This window comes from Papaver somniferum, chromosome 6, assembly GCF_003573695.1.
Source record: "Papaver somniferum cultivar HN1 chromosome 6, ASM357369v1, whole genome shotgun sequence".
In the NCBI taxonomy this organism is placed as follows: Eukaryota; Viridiplantae; Streptophyta; class Magnoliopsida; order Ranunculales; family Papaveraceae; genus Papaver; species Papaver somniferum.
This window is the reverse complement of record NC_039363.1, coordinates 31976613-32003283: the sequence shown is the minus strand read 5'-3', so window position 1 is coordinate 32003283 and position 26671 is coordinate 31976613. Positions and strand designations below refer to the sequence as shown.

The 26671-nt window shown below is 35.4% G+C and overlaps 2 protein-coding genes across 3 annotated transcripts; one reads left to right on the top strand and one right to left on the bottom strand.

Annotated features, from left to right (window-relative positions):
- The first annotated feature begins 555 nt into the window (after positions 1–555).
- Positions 556–5026, top strand: LOC113287258 (glutathione S-transferase T3-like). Of its 2 annotated transcripts, none has more exons than XR_003329901.1 (3): positions 556–3085; positions 3262–3919; positions 4177–5026. XR_003329901.1 is itself a non-coding variant. In XM_026535943.1 (3 exons), exons 2-3 carry the CDS (start codon positions 3287–3289, stop codon positions 4807–4809), a joined length of 1266 nt encoding a protein of 421 aa, XP_026391728.1. In that variant the 5' UTR covers positions 2813–3085; positions 3262–3286; the 3' UTR covers positions 4810–5026. The 2 variants fall into 2 exon arrangements, 1 of the variants encoding a protein (XP_026391728.1); XM_026535943.1 differs by having other exon boundaries at positions 2813–3085.
- A 364-nt stretch (positions 5027–5390) lies between these two features.
- LOC113290708 (protein ALP1-like) lies at positions 5391–6767 on the bottom strand. The gene has a single exon (XM_026540290.1). The coding sequence runs from the start codon at positions 6765–6767 to the stop codon at positions 5391–5393; it is 1377 nt and encodes a 458-aa protein (XP_026396075.1).
- Positions 6768–26671: the final 19904 nt, after the last annotated feature.

Here is a 26671-nt window from a genome sequence, read left to right as displayed (position 1 = left end):
TAATATATTCAACCCTCTGGAAAACCTAATCACGGCTAATTTTGATGCGAGGTCTGCATTTAACAATATATGTTCTAATCCACGACCGAGACCAGGGTCTGCCTTATATGCTTAACCCCATAGATTTTAACTTAATCTAATCACGGTTAATTTTGATGCGAGAACTACATTTGATTTTAGATTTTCTAATACACGGTTCCGGCTACTATGACCCAACTAACTGAACACGGCCCAAATCATCGCAACTGACCAAAATTTTGTGTAAGAATACCGATAGGCTGGCCAAACAATAAACAAAACTCGACAAAGGTTGAGCCCTGGCCATAGACCAGGGTGATACCTAGTCAAGAATATGAAACACAGTTTGACTAAGTTTAACCGGATAAGTGGTAGTTCAGATTTGTCCATACAAGAAATAAATCTACGACTAGAATACGGTAACAATTAATTAAGCTTATTTAATTAAACCGTTCCACTGCTCGATTTTTCTCGGCGAAGAAAAACAAAACGACTTCTTGGTTTCAAAATACACTCACTCCACCCCTCCCTCTTGATTTCCTGAAAATTTGTTGCCAGCGTTTGGAACTAAATCTGATCCTATTAACGCCCACGAAACCTTCCCGCTAATCCCACGAATCAATCACTACCATCGTCTATTTGGATTGTTATTCTTCCCGAGGGAATGAAAGGAACTTCTGGTCATATGAGCTTCAGAATCTACATGGGTTGAAGTAATAAATCTTACAAGGTATTTTCTTTCTTTTGTTTTTTCTTAATTGTATAGTTGTTACCGCGATGGATTTGTGAGATCTTTTGTTGCGACACCAAACCTGCTATCTTTTATTCCCTTAATTAGAATTACTTAATTTAGTTGCATGGCTTTCCTAATTTGAGTTAAACTTCTTATTATTAGCTTTGCTTGCTTTACTAGCAATTCCGTAGCTTTATATACTTTGCTGGAGTTTGTATCAAGGAATAACTATAATCAATACAACTCAGTTCTATTACTTTCTTCTCTTTATCTTCCAAGTAGAAGTGGCTAACCCCAATTCAAAGAATTTTATCCAGAATTCTTTACCTTTTATTTGTGTTCTAACTAATGTTTTGGTCAAGGATCCTAACACCTTGATCAGAGCAGAGCAGGTTTAGATCGAACCTAAATTTCACCAAACTTTTTTTTCCTTTTTCTACGATGCTGCGCCTTAATGATACAGAAGATTTTACCACAAAACTCACAAAATCTTTTCGTGCTGTGTTTCTCGAATTTTTTCCTCATCCTACTGTTCATGATATTGGTCATCAACAAACCCAACACTGTCCTGGTATTGCAAAACCTCCACTACTACCGACTCCACCACCACCTCCGCCTCTTAATGGTGAATCACAACAGCGGCGACCTAACTCTAGTAATCTCGAGTTTCCTAACTTTGGAGGTACAGATCCTAACGGCTGGATATTCAATGCCGATTAATATTTTAGTAATTACTATGTTACCGATGCTCTCAAAATTATAATAGCTTCTATGCATTTCAAGGGTGAGGCTAATTAGTGGTATAGACTGAGGAAAACCAAGATTGAAGTTCTTACCTGGGAGGAGTTTTGTTCCTTACGTGCTCGTTTTTCAAACGAGAGATTTGTTAATGCTAGGATGACATCAAGTACCATTAAACAGAACGATGTTGCGTTTGGGGATTGTCTCAGTTCAACTAGACCAATCAGGGCTACACTTGCTGCGCTACCAGCTCCACTAGACGGACTATTAGCCGAGGAAGAAGAATCTGAGGAGGCAAATACAAGTCCTTCAAACCCCATCAATTTACATCAGCCATGTGCAGGTGAACACCCTAAGAGTCTTTCGATTCCTATAACAACTAAAAAACAAAATCAAGACAACGAGGTTTTGTGTGATTCGCTAGAATATGTTGGTGAGTCTTCAAATATTGTTAAACTTCATGATTCAGTTATTCATAATTGCGAATTATGTTCTTTGTCTTCTGTTGATAATCATCAAGTTTATCACGAAGAAACTCTCGTTCGTTATATAATCCCTAATGAGATTGTTGAATTATACGATGAGAATTCTTTAGTATCGTCTGATATATTTATGGGAGGAAATTACGTCAGTAGACAAGCTTTAGATGAAACGTTGTTGTTGAATTTTAAAAGCTTCAGGTGTGCTGTGCATCTTGCTGATAAGATTTGCATTAAAGAGATGTTTGTGCAATGGTCTACACCAAAAGGTATTGGGTGGAGAAACACATGTGCCGCGGTTGATGATTTAGGAAACAGACGTTTCTTGTTTCCTATTATCTTTCCTGAAGTTCTTCATACGATTGTCAAGGAATCACTGTATGATGTTCAAAGAAATATACTTGACATTGGATTTCATGTTCGTGATGCTATTATAAGTGCTTATTTTGGTCGAGCATATTACGGTGAGGTGACAGCAATTTTAGATGATTTCTGTTTGAAAGTGTATGCACCTACCATAAGCCCACAAATATTATTCTCGGGTATTTCAGGTTCTTACATGTATCTCAAGACCTTGGAAAAGGGGATCACTAAACATTTCGGTGCTAGATTATTTTTCCTTGGTTCTCTCTTATTGTATGGTCCAAAAACTTTGAAGGGTACAGAGCTCAATAAAGAGAGTCCAAGATCAGCATCTAGATTGGCAATCGTCAGTCAAATCAATAACAAGGACACCTTAGGGAAAGAAACGAGAAGTTTCGGTTTTAAAAGTCAGAGAGAAACATGTTATAACTTCCTTGTGAAGACGCTATATCGTACTCTTTGTCCAACGCCACATCCTTATCCTATATATACGGATGGAAAAAATAGACATCCTTTGCTGATCTGTATTCGAACTTTCCTTATATATAGGAAGTTCAGGAAAACCATCTCCAATCGCGAAAGTTTATGAGGAAGTGGTGTTACAGATGTCTTACATTGATAGGATGGGTAGTTTTTATTTTCTTTCGCGGGTAAAATAAAATTCAATCCCGCCAGATTGTGATCTTCTCTATAAATCAGGGTGGTTCTTTTCTTCTTCTCCATTCACCACGAACTGCAAGTTTAGGTTTTGGTAAGTTTCTCCTTCTTTTTAATTGGTGTTGTTGTAGTATATTTGTTACCAGATGTAGTCCCTTGTGTCTTTGTTCTTTCTATATCAATCAGATTGTTTTGATTTAAGTACACACAATATACTTGTGATTTTGTTTGTATGGAGTTCTGATGAGTTTTACTTTTGGTATGTTATAGATATATTGTTGAAAGATTGTAAGACATGGATCCTGCAAGTGAACGGAACAGGTTTGAATCTGAAAATGCCGCGGCTGAGGACTATAGTGCTACTGCTACTTCGTTTGCTCCTAGTCCCTATATGTCCCACCAAAATCAATTCATCAATCCAACCCAATTTCAGTTTCCGTCCCATTTCCCTCACAATATTCATGGTAATTTAGGACCTGGCTATGGGTTCCAAAGTATGATGAGTGCTGCTGTTTCTTCGACACAACCACAAAGCTTTCCTCCTCCGCAAACACAGACTCCTGTTTACCCTTCACAAGCACCGGACCTTGGCAATCAGTTCAAAAAGAAACGAAAAAGTAATCCTTCAACAACTCAATCAGCCAATCCTCCTCGGCGGATTTGGACAACTGAAGAAGACACTGCACTAGTGAAGGCATATCTGCACATTAGTGTTGATGCAATAATAGGAAGGGAGCAGTCAGGTGGCACAATGTGGAATCGGATCTTGAAAATTTGGAGAGAAAATATGGGAACTTATGATGAGGACCGCAATCCTAATGCTCTATCGTGCCGATGGGGTATCATACAAGCTGCAGTTAACAAGTTTCACGGACATTATGAATCACTCAACAGAAATCCGAAAAGCGGAACTTCAATCGAACTTATGGTTTGATTCCTTAAACCTTTTTTAATACTGTTGTCACAATTATTGCTCATTACTGGTCATGATGTTAATAGTGACATTTTATATGTGTAGCCACATGTTAAAATGTAAATGTTGTTTATGTTAAACATATAGATTTCTCTTTTCTTTTGGTATTAGTATACGGCAGGGAGTAGAATGTATTTGTATACGACATGGAGTAGAATGAATGATGGATTTTTTTGTTAGTGTTTCATATAACTCATTTCCAATCTTTACAGAAAAGTCAAGCTTTAAAAATGTACAAAACGTTGGAGGGAACCACATTCAGGTTTGAGCATTGTTGGGAGGTTATGAGAAAAAATCTGAAATGGTGTTCTCAGAAGCTTACAAAGCCTGGCTCCTCAAAGAAAGATAAACCAGTAGATGTCATCAATCTCGACACTCTAAAGCAACCAATTACATCAACTGAAGGAAGTGAGGACAACAAAAGTGAGGGTGTTCCTCGCCCAGATGAAGGAAGAAAGTTGAGTAAGGAGAATGCTAAGAAAGCCCATGAACAGAAGGGAGTGATTGGATTTTTGACCAGCTATCAGTCCACCATAGAGAAACAAAATGTGTTTAGCCAAAAAGAGTTGGAGCTGAAGATTGAGAAAGAGAGAAAAGAATTTGAACTTATGAAAGAGGATTTGGCTCTGAAAAAAAAGGCTTACGAGCTAAAGGAAGAAGCTCGAAAGAAGAAAGAGATGATAGCAGAACGCATTGAAGAAGAACGCATCCTGAATAAGGACCTTGATAAAATGCAACCAGTTATGAGAAAAGCTTACAAAATAATCCAGGCTCGTATACTGAAGAATTGGAAAGAAGATGGGACTTTGGGGAATGATTCTGAGAGCAGCGACGATAGTCTTTGAGTTGTTTCTCCGTTCTACTAATGTTAATTGTTGGTTTTTATTAGGTTGTCATTCAACATTACAGCTGAAATGTTGTTGTTTTCTTTTGGGTTGTCACTCAGCATAGTATTTGAGATGTTGTTGTTGTCTTTTAATGTAGTAGCTAAACTTTGTGGTTGTAATTTGACATAATAGTTTCCTTCTAGTAATGGACTAATTTATAATTATTTGCTTCTGACATGTTCCTCTAAAGAATTTTTTCTTACTCAAAAATGCAAGTGCTGGGAAGAGGGAAATAAAACATGATACCTGCTGACACACATCAAGGTTTATATGAACAGGGAAATAAAATAGATAATTATAGACTCCTGGATATTTGCACAGGTCACCAAAGAGATTCCATAGAATTTGCTGCAATTTCTACGTCTTTTCTACAAGTACTGCAAAATAAACGCACAGGTCAAACAAAGAATTTAGGCATACGAGAAAAACAAAAACAAAAGCAAAATGCAATTCTTTTATTAATGAAATTTACTACTTCCCTTAATCAAAGAAAGCAAAAAAAAAAACAGAAACAACAAGCCTGGTTAAATTACTGTAAACTAAACTTCTTCGCCCCCACAAAAGTCCCACATATGATCAATGAGATCAAGTTTTAATTGATTGTGAACCTCCTTATCTCGAATTTGTCTTAAACGACTAATCATTTTGGCGACAAGTAGTGAAGAGTCATGCTCCACCGTAACATTGTCAACCTTTTGGTACGGCTCATAACGTTCTGGGTCAATTCCTTGTTCCTGCTCATTCTCAATGATCATATTGTGTAAAATTATGCAAGTCTTCATGATGTTTCCAAGGTCTTTAACTCGCCACATACGCGCTGGTCCTTTGATAATGTGCCACCTTGATTGCAACACTCCAAACGCTCTTTCGACATCTTTTCGCACGGCTTCTTGACGTTTAGCAAAGAATCTTTCCTTACGAGTGGTTCCATCAGAAATAGTTTGCATTAGTGTAGCATAAGGAGGATAAATTCCATCTGACAAGTAATATCCCATATCATAAATATTGCCATTTAACGTGTATTGACATGGTGGAGAAACTTCATTTACAAGATCGTCAAATAATGGAGACCGATCTAATACTGTAATATCATTATTTGTACCCGCCATTCCAAAAAATGCATGCCAAATCCACAAATTTTTCGATGCGACTGCCTCTAAGATAAGAGTGGGGACTCGTTTGAAACCGTTAGTGTGTGTTCCATGCCATGTCGTCGGGAAATTTTTCCAATGCCAATGTATACAGTCAAGGCTGCCTAACATACCCGGAAATCCCCGCTCTTCCCCTTCTTCGAGTAACCGTGCAATATCATCTTCATTAGGTTTCCTCAAATATTGTTCTTCAAAAACACCGATAACAGCCTCACAGAATTTTTTTAGGCTTAATATGATGGTACTTTCACCCATTTGAAAATATTCGTCAAGAAAATCAGCACAACAACCATATACAAGCATTCTTACTGCTGTTCCCATCTTTTGTAAAGGGCTAACAAACTTATTAGTTGCATCTGGTTTAGGTGTAAAGAAATCATCATACCTTGCAATGCCACATAAGATGCGGTTGAAGAGATGAGTATGCATCCTAAAGCGACGACGAAAATGCTCCGATGGGTATTTTGAGTTGCCCCCACTAAAATAGTCTCTAACAATTACCTCATGACGAGGCATTGTGTCACGAGGAATTTGTCGTCTTCCTGGAACAGATCCCCCATGAGGTCTCTTCAAAATCGACATTGCTACAATAGCTGGCATATAAGTTGTGAATGTGGCAGTCAGTCTCTTTGTTACTCTAGATGATGATAACATATCATCCTCACGTCGTGCTTTCAGTAATCTTTGGTAGGTAGACGACTCTTCATCGCTGGATGATGATGATTCTTCATCTTTGGATGATGACCCATCAGAATCTGAATACATGGTTTGAAAATAGAACTACAAAACAAGACCAAAAGATATTGGATTTGGAAGATTTAGTTAACATGGATTAATGTTTATGCATATATAGTATCTCAAACTCTTAAAAATTAACCCCCTTCTATCTAACAAACTAACAGAATTTTATTGGTCATGTTTTATGAATCTGAGATTTACACTGGCATGGACCAGGAATTTTTCCAAGTAAAACACCTACTAACATGGTCAATTAATGAATTGAAACATTCTACCACAAGTTTGTATAAAGGTTTATCAAGCATTTTATCAAACAATTAGAAGTAAGACTTAGTGAATTCGTTCCAAACTTAATCACAATGGATCAGCAGCCACAACAGATAAATTCCTTACAACATTAAGAATACAGCATAAAAGAATCCCATCCAAATTAAACCTTTTCTTAATGTATCGTTGATTTGGGAAGAATCGCACACAATTGGGTAAAAAATTGAAAGTCATCATTCACCAATTCAACAAAACAATCTAGTAACAAAATATTGCAAATATTAGGAAAATCGAGAAACTTACATTGCATGAACATCGGGTATCTTGAATTGGCTTATACTATCCTAGATTATAACACAATTTCAGATACTGATTTTGATTGATATGGCATAGAAACCCTTCTTCTTCTTCTACTCGTCTTCTCCATGTGGTGCTCTCGTTGTGTAAATCCGTATACGAGATTTACTTACAGAGAATTGCAAACTCGAATTTGGCTTGTTTGGAGAACAAAAAAAATTTCAGAAACACATCTGTTTAAAACAAATTTGAATTTATATTATTGATGACATGGAACGATTAAATCCTCTAGGAGAACCTATGAAATCAGAGGATGGGCTAGAGGATTTAAGCCTAACCGTCGGCCACGTAATCTTCACATCTGCTCTTCAAGTTCCCGTTGGAGATGGTTTTTGGGAAAAAGTAGCAAAATCCGTAAAAAAGGGAACCTAACATCCTCCCGTTGGAGATGCTCTTATAATATGCCGGCAACTGAGAATGTTTTGCAATCAGGATGCAACATCCTATCCGTTAATGGAGTTAATCCACCATGTTTCCACAGGATTTACGTTAATTCTTCTCTAAAAAGTGATGAAGTTCTAGTAGTGTACATGAATTTACCTGATCATATTATTCAAAGGCATAACGGAATGCAAGGAGTTCATATTGTGGTTTTGGTTTTTGTCCATGGCAAGTCAAAACAGCCATCGTATGTTGGTCACCTGCTTGCACTTTCTGAAGTCATCGAAATATTAGATGTGGTATGTGAAATCCATAAGTTTCTAGTGACTCAGACTTGGGTCCCTTGTTGGATAAGAGTTCTAACAAACGGTGGTGGCGTGCAGAAGAGTTATTTCATCTTTCATGAAATTTTTGCCGGACAAATATGCATGCCGATAGCTTATATATCACTTTATGTTGTGGATGCAGCGAACGATTTCACTCTCGATTCCGTTAGTTTTCCTCATCTAAAGCAGTTGTTTAGAAAACAAGTTTTGATGCACGCAGAGGTTGCTAATCAAGGTGTTGTTAGTTTTGTTGACTTCTTGGATTTTTCAATCCAGTCTGTTAAGGAAGTTAGTGCACTCTGCTTTCCAAGGATTAACATTAATAATCTAAGAGGTGATGACATTCTAATGGATTGGTACTCCAAAAAAGCTTATGCAGTAAGATACGTGGGTACTTTCCATTCTTATCAATATTCTCTTATGTATACTGATAGCCGTGGAGCAATTTGTTCGTTATATAGAGAGGTTTTCATAATTAATCCAAGGTGCAGCTATGATCGCTGTCATCCAAAGCTTAAGAAAATTGCTTCTTTGCTGCAACGAAAGTCGGTGGTTTTGAATATTTTTCACTACTACAATCATGGGGATGGTCTTTCAGTTATTCAAAAGCCACGTGTTACCTTTATGGATTGTACAACAATTGCAAGTACTGAAATGATTTGGATCAACTGCGCACGGGTAAATGTTAACATGGAAGAAGAATTATTTTCTGTTGTTGCTTGGGAAGATAAGTTTTTCACAGTTACTAATATAGTTGCTACGAACGGTACTTTCCTCGCCTATTTGATTGAGAACCATAATGAAGAAATTCTAATTCTCGATAATTGGAACAACAAAAAATCTTTTGAACATGTTACACAAACCGTAGTACTGATAATGGTGTGGTTCTTTCGATACTATGCTGGTTGGGGCGATAAGATTCATCTTTTAACTCTTCTTACCAACCAAGAATTTCAGGTTCGATGTCTTCTCGAGCTACTGGGTGTTTCTACACAGATTAATCCAGGGAACATTCCGTTTCCTATATATGCTTTTCCAAGGAGTAAAGATCTTCCAGCACAGAGCCTAATCAACGTCCACTCTTGGATGATGTTTGCACTAGAAAAGGGTCCAAGGCTCCGTTTGTTGGACATGTATATGAAAAGATCATTACAGAGAGACAAGAATATTTCAAATGACATTGAAATGTTTTCACAAATTTCAAGTAATGGCAAACGTACGTTGTTTTTCAAGTATAATGGACGGTGCATGTGTACGTCTAACACCATTCACAGATGTACGGAACAACCAAGAGTTCTAATGATGGAGTGTGTCTTTGATCATGGAAAATGAACACGAACAACATATGATGAAAAGCTGGAAGAAAAGATGACTTTGGTGACACAGTCATTTGTTGGTTCAAGACACTAAGCAACACGGTGGACAAGTAATCACACCGATAGTTGGGAGAAATGTAAGTTTCCACAGCTTATTCTTATTTTGAATTATAATGTCCATGAAATATTACCTCTGCCAGTTTGTGAACCTTTTGGCCAGTTTTGTGTCATTATGGTTGAAATTATACGGATATATCTGAAGATGTACAATGAGGATGGTAATTTTCTGTTTTCGAAGCTAGGAAGCAATCCAGATTTGTCTGATTTCGCTTTTACGGCTAACTTCAGGAACTACTACGAGAGAGGCAAAGAAATTTTCAAGTTCAAAAATCTGTGCAACTCATTTGTGCAGTATCTCAATTCAAAATGAAGTTTATCACAGTGTGATGTTTATACAACACAATGGCTGACTGAGCACGTATATACTTATGAGATTAGTTTTAGTCTATCTTGTTTGTTACAAGAAGTGAAATTCTACTGCATTGTCCAACAACTGAGTCAAGGAGGAAATATTATTCTAAGGGTAATAATTGTGAAGGAACTGTCAACGATTACCGGAACTCACAAGCTCAGCCAGTTATTGGTTTTAAAGGATGCTATCAACAAGATTAATGGACAGTTCATAGATACAATCGGTGTTAACCAAAGCAATAAAAAGCTACGCGGAGATCAAATTACAATTTTTGTATTTGATCGCGGGAAGTTTGAACACACATCCTATGTTGCGTGGGAGACTATTTACTGGTTAATGCGTTTCAGAACACCCAAGCCTATGAAATTTGTATTTGATTGTGGTAAATTATATCAGAAGCTTAAGAGAATTATATGGAGAATACAGGACACGCCGCATTCGTTGTATCGAGATGTTTTTCAGAATTTGAGGCTTGAGGACAAACCATTTTTCAAACAGGGTGAAATGTTGCGATACCAAACCTGCTATCTTTTATTTCCTTACTTAGAATTAATTTATTTAGTTGCATTTCCTAGTTTGAGTTAAACTTCTTATTATTAGCTTTGTTTGCTTTACAAGCAATTCCGTAGCTTTATATACTTTGCTGGAGTTTGTATCAAGGAATAACTATAATCAATACAACTCAATCTATTACTTTCTTCTTTTTATCTTCCAAGCAGAGATGGCTAACCACCAACTCAAAGGGTTTTATCTAGGATTCTTTACCTTTTATTTGTGTTCTAACTAATATTTTGGTCAAGGACCCTAATATCAATGTTAGGGTACCGACCCTAAACTCGTCATAAGCCTATGGGTAGAATTCAACTCGAAAATCGATTGACTAGATGAGGGAACCCATTGACTTATAAATTACCAATTAAGCCCCATCTAACCAATGTGAGATTAGGATCCCAACATCCCACCATGCTTCCAGACCCAACGTCCTCGTTGGCCCACTCTACCGACACTGACCCGAAGGTAGTCCTTTCTCTTATGGCGGCTTCACTCCCCTATCAGTATTCAATGCGGGTGACAACTACGTCCATACATAGGTTCCCCAGCACTTTAATCTAGCCTATAGGTCACCCCTTCCGTGGAGCGGGCATAGGTCGTGGTGGTTGGCTCTGATACCAAATCTTAGGGTACCGACCCTAAACTCGTCATAAGTCCATGGGTAGAATTCAACTCGAAAACCGGTTGACTAGATGAGGGAACCCATTAACTTATAAATTACCGATTAATCCCCATCTAACCAATGTGTGACTAGGATCCCAATATCTTTTGTATTTATTGATTGGGTATTTTGATGCTCTTAAGTTGTTTGGTAAAAGGTTTAAGCCAAGGTAAAGAACTATCACCCACTAAGTGATGAAAGACGCTTCGAACATGAATTCCAACCTAGGAAATACTAAGTAATGTTTAATTTGTTATATGTAAATACAGCCAGGGATTTGTATGTTGTGTTTAGAATCCATGCACATTTCGGTTTAACGGGATTGATTGAATTAAGATTTAAGATTAACAGTATGATGAATGTTGTTACACCTTCTGTCTTAAGATGATGAATTATTGTCTATATTTAAGGTTAACAGTATTGGGTTGAATTAATAGTTAGTTTTGTACATTTGCTAGCTCATTAAACTTATTTACTTTGTTCTTATGTAGGTAGCTGGTGCATTATCGTATAATTTTGGTAAGAAAACTCATCATTCCTTAGGCATTGTTCTTATGTTTGTTTCTGTTTCCAAATTAATGATATGTGGGAATTTGAATGTTCGTTTAATGGAAATCTATAATTCAGATTCCTTAAACAGCTACCGGAATATATCGAGAGTATACAACATCCAATGAAATCATTAGAAAAATATTTGGGTGTTGGGGAATATGCTTGGTACCACATTTACTTATTACCTGCAAGTACAAGTTTGGAATCTACCTGTTGTAAAGGTAGTTGCTAATCATATAACATTCACCTCAGGCATTGTAGGTTTCTCTCTTGATGGCTCTTTTTTCTCGTTATTGATAACAGTTCTTTAGTAAGAGGTTGTTATACTTGATGTTCAATTTCGGTGGTTCAATATGTTACAGCAAAATGATATTTAGTATCTTCGTCCTAATGATTATGGGCGAAACTTTGTTGCAGGGAAAAATCCTAGGGACTTGCTTAATTCCAAAGAAGTAAAGTAGATTCACATGGGTATTAAGAACTTTGGAAGGTTGAACACTTATATATTAGTATATCCGCTTTCCTTCTTTTTTTACCCACGAATTAAATTTCTAGCCTCCTGTTAGTTAAGCGTTAAAGTTTTCTTTGAAACAATTTGATTGAGATGTTTAAAAAATATCGAAAAATATAATGTAATGGTCATCTTACATTCAAAATCTTAGCATGAAATTATCTAGAAAATAAAGAACAATCTTTGCATCAAGCCTTAAACTTTGGTTGGTTCTATTTCTCCAGATGTTTGGATATCTTTTAAATGTGTGGAAACCTAATATGTGACCTTTTATGCAGATTGTATGTGGAAATCAATCTGTGGAAGCACGTATTTTATTCATCCTTCACCAAGCTTATGCAAGAATATTAACATTACCAAGATTTCATATCGCGATACATAAATCCATGGATGTCGCTACGTGCCCAAATAAGGGAATCATAATTTTCATTCATTTATTGCAAGTCGTTTCTTTTCTTTTCAATGATGAAATGAAACCCCTCTCAGTCAGTGAAACTAAAGCTCAGTTCATGGGTCATATAAACCAAAAAACCAAGCCATTTCTTTTTTCCATGGATGCAAATTCAAGGTATAATTCACTCATTCTACAATAGAACCTAACCCTTAACTGATTTTGTAGGTGATAGAGGGAGGTAGAAATCATTTGATGAACTAACAACATGTATGGGTAGTTTAACAATCAGATGGAAATTTGAGTGGTAAATCTGTTAAAATTATTTTTTTTAGTTTGTCGTCTTTCTTCGGTCAAATTTGGAACGTATATGGAAAAACAATAAGTGGATTTTGGCTGGTTATGCTCATATGGGAAAGTAATTCATCAACTTATTTCGCTCTTCGTCCAATTTTATTGTTAAACTCAATTAATGATTGGGATTGTATTATATTAACGGTAAAGTATGATTCAATCTCTGCATATGTTTCATTGTGGCTGTGGTAACAAGCAAAAAAAAATAGTCTGCATTGCATGTCTCTCATACTTCTTGTATTGTTATCATAGTACATCATTTTAAAGCATGCCATGTAATGGATGTGTAAGGAATTTTGCCAGAGAGACGTCAGTGGGAGCAAGAGATTTCTGGGATTTAAGGTAAATGTGATTCAAAATCATAGTACGTTTTATTTTTTGATCGCATACATTTTACTGTATCTCAGCAGGACTAAAGATGCTTCCATTGAATAGAGTTTCAATCTTGGAACATCTTATACAGTGGTTAGTACAATTCTATTTTGTCAGGGTTCATGTTTATGTAATTTTTGATTTACATTCCATGTCTTCTTGGTAGTTCATGAATTATTCACTCAATGCAATATGTGAAATGGGGTTATAAGTTACCTAAATTTGGGTGTCAAATTTCGTTTAGCTCATCAATTGGATTGGAAGCAGAAACAACGAAAAAACATTTAAATTATAGCCAAGTTAGATGGAAAATTTGCTTTTCATTATTAAATTGGACTGGCTTAGATGGGTCGGGTTCAGAATTTGGTATATGGCATCAGAGTGAGTGGAAAAATATTAAGTGGATGTTTACTTTTTATGAACCTCTTCTTACACTGAATTAATGATTTGGGAACATGTTATAATCACGGTACCTGATTGGTACATATACGTGGTAGGAGTTATCCAAGCAAAACAGATAGAGTACAATATTGCGTTATATTAGCCTAGGACGTGATTAGAAAATTATGATGCAAGGGATAATAAGTATGTGAAAAACAGGTTGTGAGGCGCAAGACCGTGCTATGGTTGGATAAATTTTTATCATTATTTACAGTTACATTTGTTGGTGTACTAACCACCATTTTACATATACTGAATGAAATGAGGATTCACATTTTCTCTTTCATTATCAGTGTAATCTATGATGAAACCTAAGTGATCAATTTGATCAATGAATTTCCATTATACACATTAATGACCATAGGTATATATAAGGTGGGAGAAGAATTGAGATCAAACCTACGACACCACATATCAACAGATTTCACTATTGCATCACAGATAAACTGTATCGTACCCAAATACATAATGGCATATCTCAAGAAACAATCAACGGGAAGAGCACTCCTGCCAGGTATAACCATTTATCTAAATAAATTATGTAGGATGGCTTATAATCTGCGAGGGTTAACAGTGCCTCTCTTGCAGGGACAAACTACAATGAATCCAACAACAGCAGCAACATGATTACCATTGGAAGGAATCTGGAAAATGCTTCTATATATGAAAGAAAACATAGGATGTCAATTGCCATGCTATGTGAGAAGAAAATGGATTCCGAGACTTAGGTGTGAACTAATCTATTGGAAAACTCCAAATATTTGACGTCATGTTATTACAGGAAGGAGAAATAATGACTACACTTTTTGATTGTTGTTGTAGTAATGAGGTTCAAACTCTCGGACTTGTGAAGATTAAATTTAAAGATTTAATAAAATTATATACAAAAATATTAACAAAGTGGGCGAGAGGTAACCAAGACACTAGATTCCACTATTATACATGAATGATGTCAAATATTTCATAACTCTAATTATCCTTTTAATCCTTTATTTCTTAATCCACAAATAATCAAACATATTCTCAAAAATTAATTGTATCCCTTAAGCATAGATTATCTAACCAAAGCATAACCTATCTAATTGAATCACAACTAATGAAGAAAATTATGTAAACTTTTAAGAACTCTGCAAAAGCAGTGATTGAGTGAATTATAATTAAATATTAGAGAAAATGAAATAGTTACCCATTGTTCATGTGTGAATAGCTTCATCCATTGCCTTGGTTACGAGAGAATTAGCCGCTCATCATGTTGGAAACACGCTCAAAAGTTGATTTCATTTATGCTCAAAGGGTTACAAATGATGAATAAGGGAGAATTATAATAAAAATCGGGTTTGCAATGCTTATAACTATTGCAAAAGCCGTTACAAAGAGCCGTTACTGTACTGTTGCGTTTTTGAAGTCTGTCTCTAATTTGCGACCAACAGTATGAGTCGCTGACACTGTTTAAAAACGACGGTTGTGGCGAGTCTGTTCTTCGTGTTCTTCAGTGTTCTTCAATGGCAGCAGCAGCAGCAGGTGGTCTCTTTGCAAATTCGATTTTTTTTTACTCTGTGGTGCTCTAAACTTCTCCCAATCTCTCCCTCTCACTTCTCTATGATCCCCTCACCCTATATATACTCAACAACAGCAAAATATCACGCCATAACTCTCTCAAATTTTCATTAAACTCGGCAGTGAAGAAAAATATTCTAGGAATATTTTCTTCCCTGTTTTAGCTTCTCACGTGTTTCTACAGCTGCAAAATCTCCTCATTTATCTTCTTCACGGTCCAGAGTGTTGCTAGAGTCATCATACACGAGCAGAACACGCATAAATCTTCCAAAATCCGTGAACTATTCTTCTCATGCACGGGCTGCCCTGATTCCTTGTCACGGATTTTCCAGCCAAATTTGATCGAAACAAACACCCATACCAGCTCTTTTATGACATATCACAACTACCCATGAAGTTTCAGCCCTTTAGTCCACCTAGAACATCTTCAAATTTCGATCGAAACATTCTCAGAGAGCTGCCACATTTTTTCCGCCAATTTTTAAGTTTCAAATGAAGAAGATGGTGTCCCCCTAACCAGCTGTGGGGTGCGAATATCAGCTGCCTTTTTGGGGTGCCCCTTAGCCAAATCTGGGCTCCGTATAGCAAGTGTCCTCCGGGGGTGTTCTGAGTGATTTTTCGAGCCGATTTTTCCAACAATATTTATTTTCCAAAAATACCTAAAAATACACAAAACACCATAATAAGCACGAAAACGAGTACCAACAATACGAAACATTGAGGACAAATTAGACACATAAATGCGTCTATCATACACCGGCGCGAATAACTAGCTTCGCAGATGATTGGTGCTGCATGTATTGTCCTGAATGCAACAAGGATTTTGAGGAAATAAGGCACGGGAAGCAGTGTCCAGGGTGCTTGAAATACATTAACTCAATCCCGAAGTAATATTTATGTTCTTATACTTTTTGTATTAAAAAAATAAACATCACATAATATCGACATAAAGAAATAGTTATACTAATCAACACTTGGACAGACTGCGTTTGACAATGATGGTTACTCATGGGACGGAATCGGCAATATTCCGAGCAAAAGGAATTGCAGCGGAAGAATTGATAGGTCGTACAACGGATTACTTGAAGTGAATGAAACAGGTATAGCTATTTAAATTCATATGTGACATAAAGTTTATGGTCGAAAATGACATGAAGTTTATGGTTGAAAATGACATAAAGTGGTAAGGGAACTGCTGACATCCTTCTAATTTGGAACAAGAGCAAGGAGTTCAGTATGTGTTCAAAGTTCTGTACGAGGTCCTGCATCGCCAGATTGTATTCCAGGTGCAGATAGGAAAAGATGGAGGTAATTGGGACAGGACTTTTGAAGTTACAAAAGCATTCGTCAAGAGAAACTACTAGGCACAATTATATGTGGAAGATTTAATGTCAGAGGTTCGCATATATACTACTCTCTCTAAAACGTAATGGGTACACATTTTAAACATTTCATTCTAATGAGTGTTATAAAAATTGCAGGTACATCATATTACGATGGAGAGTTTGTATCATCCGTTATATGCCAAAAAATACTATTTGGATGCCAAAAAGTCCTACTCTCCACCTATTTGGAAGATCGGGAACACGACAATGGCAAATGAGTCAGCTGGAATGAAAGATTTAACAGATGGAATGGGAAAAATTGTTATGAAAGAGGAACATGGGGATACTTTCATGGAAGATATCGATTAATTGATTTCACTAAGAAGGGAGTTGCTGACAAATAAAACAATACTAGGAATCGTCATTTATGTTTCTTTGAGTCTCTGCATTTTGTTTTAGTGTGTTTCCCATTTTGCATTTCATTCTGGTGTGTCTCTCTTACTGCTTTTGGTTGAGATGTAGTTCCCTTTTTTTATGGCATTTTAGTATTACTACTTTTTACCTTTGGTGGATCTTATTTATAACAGAAGTTAAATTCCAGGCGAACTACTATGTAATCTGGGTTATAATGTCATCCATTTGTTTTATAACACTATATCAAGGGAAACTTTCAATGAATCAAAACTTCAGGTTGATTTTTATTAAAATCTAATTTTTGTATATTCGGTGAACATGAACACAATTTATGTTTTATATACCAATTTTTTTGAAGGCATACAAGTTGCAAATAAAAAAAAAAGGAAACAATATTCTGCTTTCCAGGAAAGTGCAGAAGAGTCTGCAAAGGTCTGGAAGTAATAAGGGCGGCAACAATGTATATTCCTATGTCTTAGCAGATATCTTGGCGAATGGAGTGAAGTTACCTGTAGGCGATTATGTCCTTCCAGGAACTGTCATTAAATCCGATAATGGAACCAGACTCTTCTATTATATCAAGTAGACTAATAAACCCACTGAATCCTCTTAAAAATGTATCCAGGAACCAAACTGGCACCGTATATGGTTTCCATCTTATCAGGAGATCCAACTGGTCGGAACTTAATCTTTAGAAAAGTATGAGTTAAGTTATACACCGTTCCAATTTTTTTTATAAATGATGATTTTCTTAATTAAATTTGTAATGAACATATAGATAATAATCAAGTCCCGTGCCGTCAAGGCCTAGTAGGCATATATGACAGATTTTCCATCGAGCGATAGAGAGTCCATCGCTCAATGGTCAAGTCAGCGTTCGCTGGTCATCGCAACGCCAGCGTTAGTCAAGCTGTCGCTCGCTGGTCTGATCAACGCTTATCAGATCTTCATCCAACGGCTAACATTTCCCTCCTCTATAAATACATAATTTCTACCCATTCCAACCCAACTTCAAATTAAAATTCATTTCAACATGCCTAGTTCTCGCATAACCGAAGTGGATTTTACTCCAGAGGAAGATGTTTCTCTAATTCGATGTTGGGTTTTAGTTGCAAGCGATAGAGATCTCAATTTAGAGACTTTTAACTTATGGGACACTGTGTTTCAAAGGTTCACGACGTTAATTCATGTAAATCCAAGAAGAAAAAATGAGTGTCTTCAAAATCGTTATTGTTTCATCAATAACAATGTTAGAAAGTATCATCAAATTATGTGGTTGATAAAAGGGGATAATTCTAGGTTGTCAAATGAAGAACTAAAAATTATAGCTCGTACCAAATTCGCTGAAGGCAATGGAAGATGGTTTAGTCACGGCGAATGTTATGAACTCCACAATGTTCATGTGAAGGGATTCAAATTATAAGTTTGTATTTGCAATCTTAGTTTTTAATGAAATGTAAAACTAGTTTGTAATCGAATATTAATCTAAAAAAAAGTTTCCATTAATTAATTAAAAAAAAGATGACATTTCAACTAAATTGCTTACATTTCAACTAAAAGATTACATTTAAACTACACATTACCTTATCAATTTCCTTCATGACCAAAGATCCAATTGCCCGCGTTTTCTGGATCAAGAGTGTTGTTCAATATATTAGTTAGCGAGCCGGTTTGAGACTCACTTGGTGCTTGAGTCTCATCAGAATCACCATAGCCTTGATAAGAAATGGGTTCAGGGCGCAAGGGAACACGATACAAATCTTGAAACACGTGTTGTTGATATTCTTGAGGAGTTTGTTGCAATGGATGCTGGAATGGTTGAAATGCTGATGAGGTTGAGGCAATTGGGGTATACAGAGTCGATTTCCTAATATCTTCCATGTTCACACCACCACCTGGAGTCATTATGTCAGTTGGCATAAGACTTAACATACGTGCATGAGTTGTATCCAAGCCAATGTTTTCTTCACCACCACGTACTACTTGACTATCTAACACTATATTTGGAGTAGAACTTTCTGGTAACTCCTGCATAGAACGACGTCTCAATCTTCTTTCACTTCCACGACTTTGCTGACTTCCAGTTGGACTCATTCCTCCACCTCCACCACTGGGACTCAAATGAGTCATTCCTCTACCACTGGTACTCATTCCTCTAACAGATCTACCACTGGGACTCATTCCTCTAATATTGGGACTCATTCCCCTACTACTACATAAACCATCATTACCATCAAATCCTTGACTCATATCAAACATCATGTTGTCCCTCACTTTTTGCAACTCATTCAAGTGCAATTTTTGAAATACCTGAAGTAGAAAATTTAAATCGTTCAACCGGGTCTGGCACTGCAACTATGTAGCATTGATACCCAAGTATGGATAAGTCCGATCAAGTGCACTAGAAACAATTGGATAAGTAACAACCTCTCCAGATGTGCTGGATATAGTCTGTACCTCCCAAGAAAATGGTGGCATCTTTGGCGATGAACTTTGATAAGGATATGCAAATGCGTCAACCGTCTCTGGTGGAGGTTGGTAAGGAAGAAATTCATCGGCAAGTGGCATCCTACCTAAAGCTGGGAAATCCATACGACCCAAACTTTGCGGTTGCATAGCAATATTGGGCTTGAAAATAATGTTATACCAAGATAGGTAGTCATTTCTGTCCATTGGCTCCTGGATCAATTGATCATCTTCTTGCCAATGATGACATTCCAATGATGATCATTTGCAACTGAAGAACTTTTCTTTCACCATAATACTAAACATCCTTTTCAGAAATAGGGTTGTATAATACCATCCTTGTAAGGCTTAGCTGTACCGTTTTCTGAGCTAGTTCTACTTCGAACTCAGGTATTGCTTCATACGGCTGGGAGACAAGGTTAAGGCTTGTTCTACACAACTGCTGAATCTTATGAACAATAGCAGTATGTTGACCATCTTCAATCTGTGTAGGTTCCCAATTCTCGGATTCATACTTCCGTATGATCGGAAATACATTAGTATGATTCTTAAGAGAAGGTCTCGAAACGTGGAAATATGTACACCACCAATGCTGAAAATAATAACATTATTGGCTAATAAATTTTCCATGTGAAAATGACAAAAAAATACATAGCGTGAAAAATATTGGTTCTTACCTCCCGAACTCCCCCAAAATCATTAAAACTATTTTTGACACACGTCGAGCAATCACCGAGGGCCATGTAAATCTCTGATAAAATCGTAAACCCCCAATCATATATTGGTGCTTGCTCTAAATATTCTAATGTTTCTAGAAACCCAATTAACATCACTGAGTTAGCATTTGGAAATAGACATTGGCCTAGTGTCCACAATACAAACAGACGTTCGAGCTCCTCATAATGGTCGGGGAACAAATATTCATTACCAGCTGCCCAGTTTTCATTCATTTTCCTAGCATAACATATCAAAAATGCTTTCAACCCAGCCACTTTTAACCCTTGCGCTTTTAATTGTCTATATGAAACATTTCCTTCCACATCACTTGAATATAAGGGAGTCTTTGTTTCCATTTATCTTCTGATAACCAATTTAGTTTGTTAAATGGAAGTAAGTTTCCAGTACATGAAATTCCCGTTAACATGTACAAATCTATCGGTATAACTCCTATTAACAATAATTTTTCATAATTAGAAATTGTTGATTTTTTATAAAACAAAACACATAATCTAAAAATTAAATTACTAGAAAAAACTGACTTACTGCATTCAAATTCATTGAAAGAACGTGTTTGTAGTCTTCCACCATCGTTCATATAACTTGAACTCCTTGAGTCCTGTGGTTTCTAGGTTGTATTTGATATAGATGTCGCCAAGGTATCTTCTAACTCTCTCTTGAACAACAGGGGCAAGTAATTGAAAAATCGTACTAACTCAGTCCATCCACCTCTTAGAGTTACCGAACTATCTCGCTCCTCATGGTCAGATATGTGATTAGATAACATACCTTCGCCGGCTACTTGCCCGACATTGCCAAACTCATAATTTGTATCCACGACAAAACTTATTCCACTAGCTGGGGTAATAGTACATCCTTTGGATTTTCTATTTCTTTTTCTTCTCTCCATATTTTTTTAAGAAAATCAAAAGATAATTGCCTAAGTTTAAGAACATAAGTTTAAGAAAATCAAAAGATTTGAGAAGAAGAATTGAGAAGAGTTGAGAAGAGAAGAGAGTAAGGTGCGGTATTTATAGGCGTTAGTAACTCGAACGTTGGCGAAATTGATTATAACTCCAGCGATGGAGTCAATAACGCTCGCTAGAAACTCGGTCGCTCTGTAGTTTTCCCATAGTGGCGCAATCGGTTTGCCATGCCACCTGGTATGCCAAACATCATTTTTTTGGCATGTGCATAGGAATAGGCCTAAGGACCACCATAATTTTCAACCTTTAATTCCTTGAATGAGATCCCAATATTAATCGCCTGTGAAATGACGATTTGACCCTTCTGGCTCCAAATAGATCATTTCTTCTTCTTTTGTTCTATATGACTCCAAGCCAAAGTACCTAAAAACTCAAAAAACAAACATAAGATACATGATTTACAAGAGAAATAACACAATAAATAGTAAATCAAGGTTATGAAATTTCCCCACACTTAGATTTTGCTAATCCTGAAACAAATCAAACTAGACTAATTCTAAATCATACAACTCTCTTTCGTCAAGGTTACGGTTACACTTAGAAAATGTAGCAATTATTTGAACCCATATGTGTCCCCAATGGACGATTTATAATCCCGTGAGGGTTTACAAGAGGTATACACACAAAACCTATACTTCCAACTTTCAAGTACTCCAAAATTGCTAGCATCCAACGCGCTACGTAGACATAAATATTCTGCACACTAATAACAATAAGTTAAAAATACCAAAGATCGTATTCTCATGCTTAAATGTTGAGAGAGAAATAACCAATGCCATATGAAAAAAAAGTTAGGTTCCAGAGTAATCAGAATGTTTTGACTTCTGCCTCATCAATGGGTTTTACGAAGGTGCATTCAAAAAGACGGATTTTTTTGTCTCGTATGTGTGCAGGTAGGAACGAAGAGAGAAATCCTGCTACAAGTTGAATGGTGGGAAGGCAAAACCCTTCGACGTAATATTTCAAAAACCCACAGAAACGTGGATAAGCAAAACTGTGTTCAGATGATCTCTAAGATAGGAAATCAACCATTATGCAAGGGTAAGAATATACTTACTTGCCTTGTTATCCGATCTAAAATTACCACCACTCTCACAACGTCTCATAGAAATGTCTTCAATCTTCTCCTTCGGTCTTCAACTGTTGATGATGAACTCTTGAATTTCGTAGAATCTTAATAGTTGTAATTTTTTTCCTTAAATCCTCGTTGCTTGAAACTTCTTCGTAGATTTCTTCTTCCCATGACTTTATTAAATAAAATATAAAAGTAATACAAAGTAAAGTAATAAAAACAAATTCTCCAGTTTCCTTTTTTTCTTGTATTTCCTTTTTTTTGGATTTTTTTTGAAGACAACAAAAATAATATACCAAATAAAGTAATGAAAAAAACAATGAAATTTTTTCTTGTCTCTTTTCTTTCTTTTTGATTTTAATTTTACGAAGGGCCTAGCATAGTTACAACTCATCGTTTCTTATTTTTTATTTACTTTTTTGTCTCAAAAAATAAACTACAATCTGAAAAATAAAAAGTAAAGAATGAACGATGAAACTACTATGGCTATGGTGTAAGTACTTTACCGCTTGATTCTTCACAACTTCTACTTTCTCGATATCATAAACTCCATAAAATCTCATATTTGATAATCTTCGCTCTTGTACATGAGCAACTTGTATGAATTCTTCTCTTTATCTTGTTGCTTTACTTGAATCTGAAATCTGCTCTTTCTTGTACCATTGCTTCGAATTTGTGATGCTCAGCTTGTTGATGATTTGGAATGAAGATTTCGATTTCATTTTCATAGACAAATGAAGAAGGTTTAATAATGGCCTGGTCAAGGAGGTCAAGGAAATTGATGAAGAATCAATTCCTAATATAATGCACAAACATAGTAACAAAACGGGTAGAAATCAAATTAGCCAGTAATTTCGAAAATAAAATTAAGGAAAAGATACTTGCAGAGTGAGACATCACCAAATCAAGCAAATCATTTAAGGAGAAATAAATTCTAATTTTAAAATCTTTTAGAAGTTAAACAAAAAAAATTGAGGAAAAGGATAAATCTGGCCCAAGCCTAAGCCCACTCGACAGGATGACCAACCTTGCACCATACAAGCCGTTGCCGAAGTCTTCTTCCTCGTATAAACGTGTATTGACCCAATGGATTCCTGAGAACCCTAATAATTCTCTATATAAAAATACTGTTTTTTCGAGCGTTCTCATTAACCCGAGTTTCTGGTCCCACCATTTTAAATTTCAGCCAATAGAATTTGAAGAAAATCTTAAAGCCCCATATTATACTATCTGGCCAGTCACATTTTAAAAAATAATTACCTAAAATCACATTTTAGAAAATAATTACCTAAAATTACAATACGAAACAAATCTCCCATATAAAGCATAGTTTGGACAACTTAGATAAGATAAAGAGCGGCCAGGATTCATTCCTGGCAAAACTAAATCCATGGCTCTGGTTGTTCACATCATTATTGAATCATTAATTTTTTATAATAAATTCTTTATTAATCTCTTATCATAAATGTCTTATAAATATCTTACTAAATATACTTTCATTTGATAAATAATAAATTTGTTAATAAAGAATCATAATAGTTTTTAAAATTCTTTTCAACTCATTACATTTTTCTAAATATATTTTTATTAAATAGTCTTATAATTATCTTAATAAATATATTTTCATTAGATAAATAATAAACTTATTAATAAAGAATCACAATAACTTTTAAAATTATTTTCAACCCATTACATTTTTCTAAATATATTTTTATTAAAATAAATGATAAATTTATTAATAATCATATACATAGAAATTAGGGATGACCCAGGTGGTGTTTGAGATTGGAGATGCATGGAGCCGGTGACGATAGTGATGGTGGTGGAAAAGGTAGTGGTAATTAGTGGTTTTGGTGGTGGGTTGCCATCTGAAATGGCTCACATTTAGAAAATCGATGTCGTAGACTGCCTGAGAGTTTTCAAGAATTTGAGATATATCTTTTCCGAGTCGAATGTGTTTCCATCTGAAATGTCTCAACGTTTTATGATATAGTGGCTTAGATAAATGAATTAGTATTTATTTGTGTTATTCAAATATAAGAACATACGATGTAATATGTACTTTAGAGTCCATTCAGAGTTTTAATCTTTTTGGACCATTGTAGAATGGGACAAAATAAGCAAGGATTTCGATCTTTTGGGACACAACTATTTATAGGAAAAAATGAGTTTGAGTGATGTAATTTTGTTTTATTCTACATAGTTCGATGTTTTGGTTTTGCGCGGTCACTAGAATAAGGGAGATGTAGAAGGGAAATACCATTTCAAATGATAGATAATGTGTTTTTATCTTTGCAAACTATAAAACATATCAATATCGTTGGTTTTGTTGTGAAAGAGGGCAAGAATAAACATTATTTGGGAGAATGTCAAAATATCAAACATGATAAAAGATTTGTGGAGCAAAGAGTAAAAATATATATTGGTTTTGTCTTCATTTTTGTAATGATAAGGAGAGCAAACTCGATAATTAACAAATATTAAATTTAATATCCAGATAAAAATTATGCCCATGCCGTTTCAGCACGGTTTAACCGCTAGATAAGTCTACGCTGAACCAAAGGCTATGTAAGTAGTGGCCAAAATTTGTCTAGGAAGAAGATAAATCCGCGGTCTTGGTTTGTTCAACCAAATTATTATAAATGTTTTATTAATTAGTATCCCATTAGTTTCTCATAATTAATTATTAATTAATTTTTCATCATAAATGTCCCCTTAATCGATCTAATAAATACATATTTTTATTAGAAAATAATAATTTTATTAAAAATTATATCAATAATTATTAATGGTGGTACTGGATGAAGTAGTGGGTGCTAGAGATATTAAAGACACAAAAATATTATGGTGGGTGTTGGTCTTTCTCTGGTGGTGGAAGAAATAGTGTCGATGGCTGTTTTTAATGGTGGTGGGTATTGGTGAATAATAATGAACAATAATATTTTTTTTGTCTTTACAAACGCACAACATTATATTGTGAAAGATACAGTTAGCTATTTTTCGCACGATTGATAAGGAAAAAAACCAAATATTCCGTGGATGATACCAGATCTCATAAGGAAATATCATCATATACCGCTGGATCACCCAGATAATACCAGATCTGACAAATCATGACTTTTAGTATTAAATAAAATTGATTACAATATAAAAGAGAATTTAATAAAAACAAACCAATAAAATAAAATAAATAGTGGAATAAATTAAAAAAAATAATAATAATAATTGACGACTTAAGTTTGTTCAATATTAACTTTTCTCATGACCTATGTGATTAAAAATTAAAAACCACGTCCAGTGGTTGGGGGTGGAAGCAACGGTGATGCGGGGGAAATAAGTGGTATCAAGTGATATTTTGGATGTGGTGGGTGTTGGTGAAAGTAATATATTTTGTTAATAATATTTCGCCACAAATTGGTTAACCTTATAAAGAATATAAAATGTGGTTGATCGTCTTAATGATAACATAAACTCGGTGAAAATACATGACAATTAAAATAATAACTGCAAATGAACGATACGAATCAAAATCAGTACAAAATATATTAACTTATTACTAAGTCGCACGGCTATGACACGAGTTATATCATAGCTAGGTGATATTCTTTTTCATGTTTCTTTGTTATGTATTATTATAAAACAGAGTTTAACTAAGTTAGTTAACATAAAGAGAGATCTTGATTTGCCCTCCCGACTGATAAATCCACGTATGTGGTCGATCCCATGAATACACGCTTTAATTGAAAAATAATGCAGTACATATTCTCTTTTTCCCATCCCAAAAATCAAAAGCAATGTGGAGAAATTTGATAGATTAAAAATAACAAACCTACATTCCCATAAAACTAAAAAAAATATTGATTCTCTCACTCACATCCAGAAGGAGGAATGGACTTAAAAAACTTTAGTTCCCCACTTTTGAGAAAACCTAAATCAGAAATAAATTTGGAAATTAGAGATAGACTGAAGAGACAAAAGAAATTAAATCCAAGAACATGCTTCCGCTCAACCTTATTTCCTTGGTGATTTGGTATCATCCTCAAAATCTTTAGTGCCTTAATTTATCAATTGTTTTTAGTATCATCCTCAAGATTTGTTTAGGGAGTAGATAAATCAATCGTTGTTTAAGTAAGTGTTTATTAGATACTTCTATGATTGAAAGTTAGAAATTCATATCTAACGGTCTTAATCAGTGCACATCATTATTATCTCATTAATTTTTCATAATAAATATTTTATTAATATCTCATGATAAATGTCTTATTAATTATCTAAATGAATATATACTCCCATTCAATAGATAACAACTATGTCAATAATTACATCAATAGATGTTATGCGTAAACAGGGTGATGTTTCTGAGTGGAGGTGCATGGAGCCCGTGGAAGCAATGCTGGTGAAAAAGGTAGTTGTAATGGGTGGTTCTGGTGGTGGTATCACA

Coding starts and splice junctions, on each gene's coding strand:
- LOC113287258 (XM_026535943.1), top strand. CDS start 3,287: ATGGATCCTGCAAGTGAACGGAACAGGTTTGAATCTGAAAATGCCGCG. Junction 3,920..4,176: donor GAACTTCAATCGAACTTATG/GTTTGATTCCTT, acceptor CAATCTTTACAG/AAAAGTCAAGCTTTAAAAAT.
- LOC113290708 (XM_026540290.1), bottom strand. CDS start 6,767: ATGTATTCAGATTCTGATGGGTCATCATCCAAAGATGAAGAATCATCA.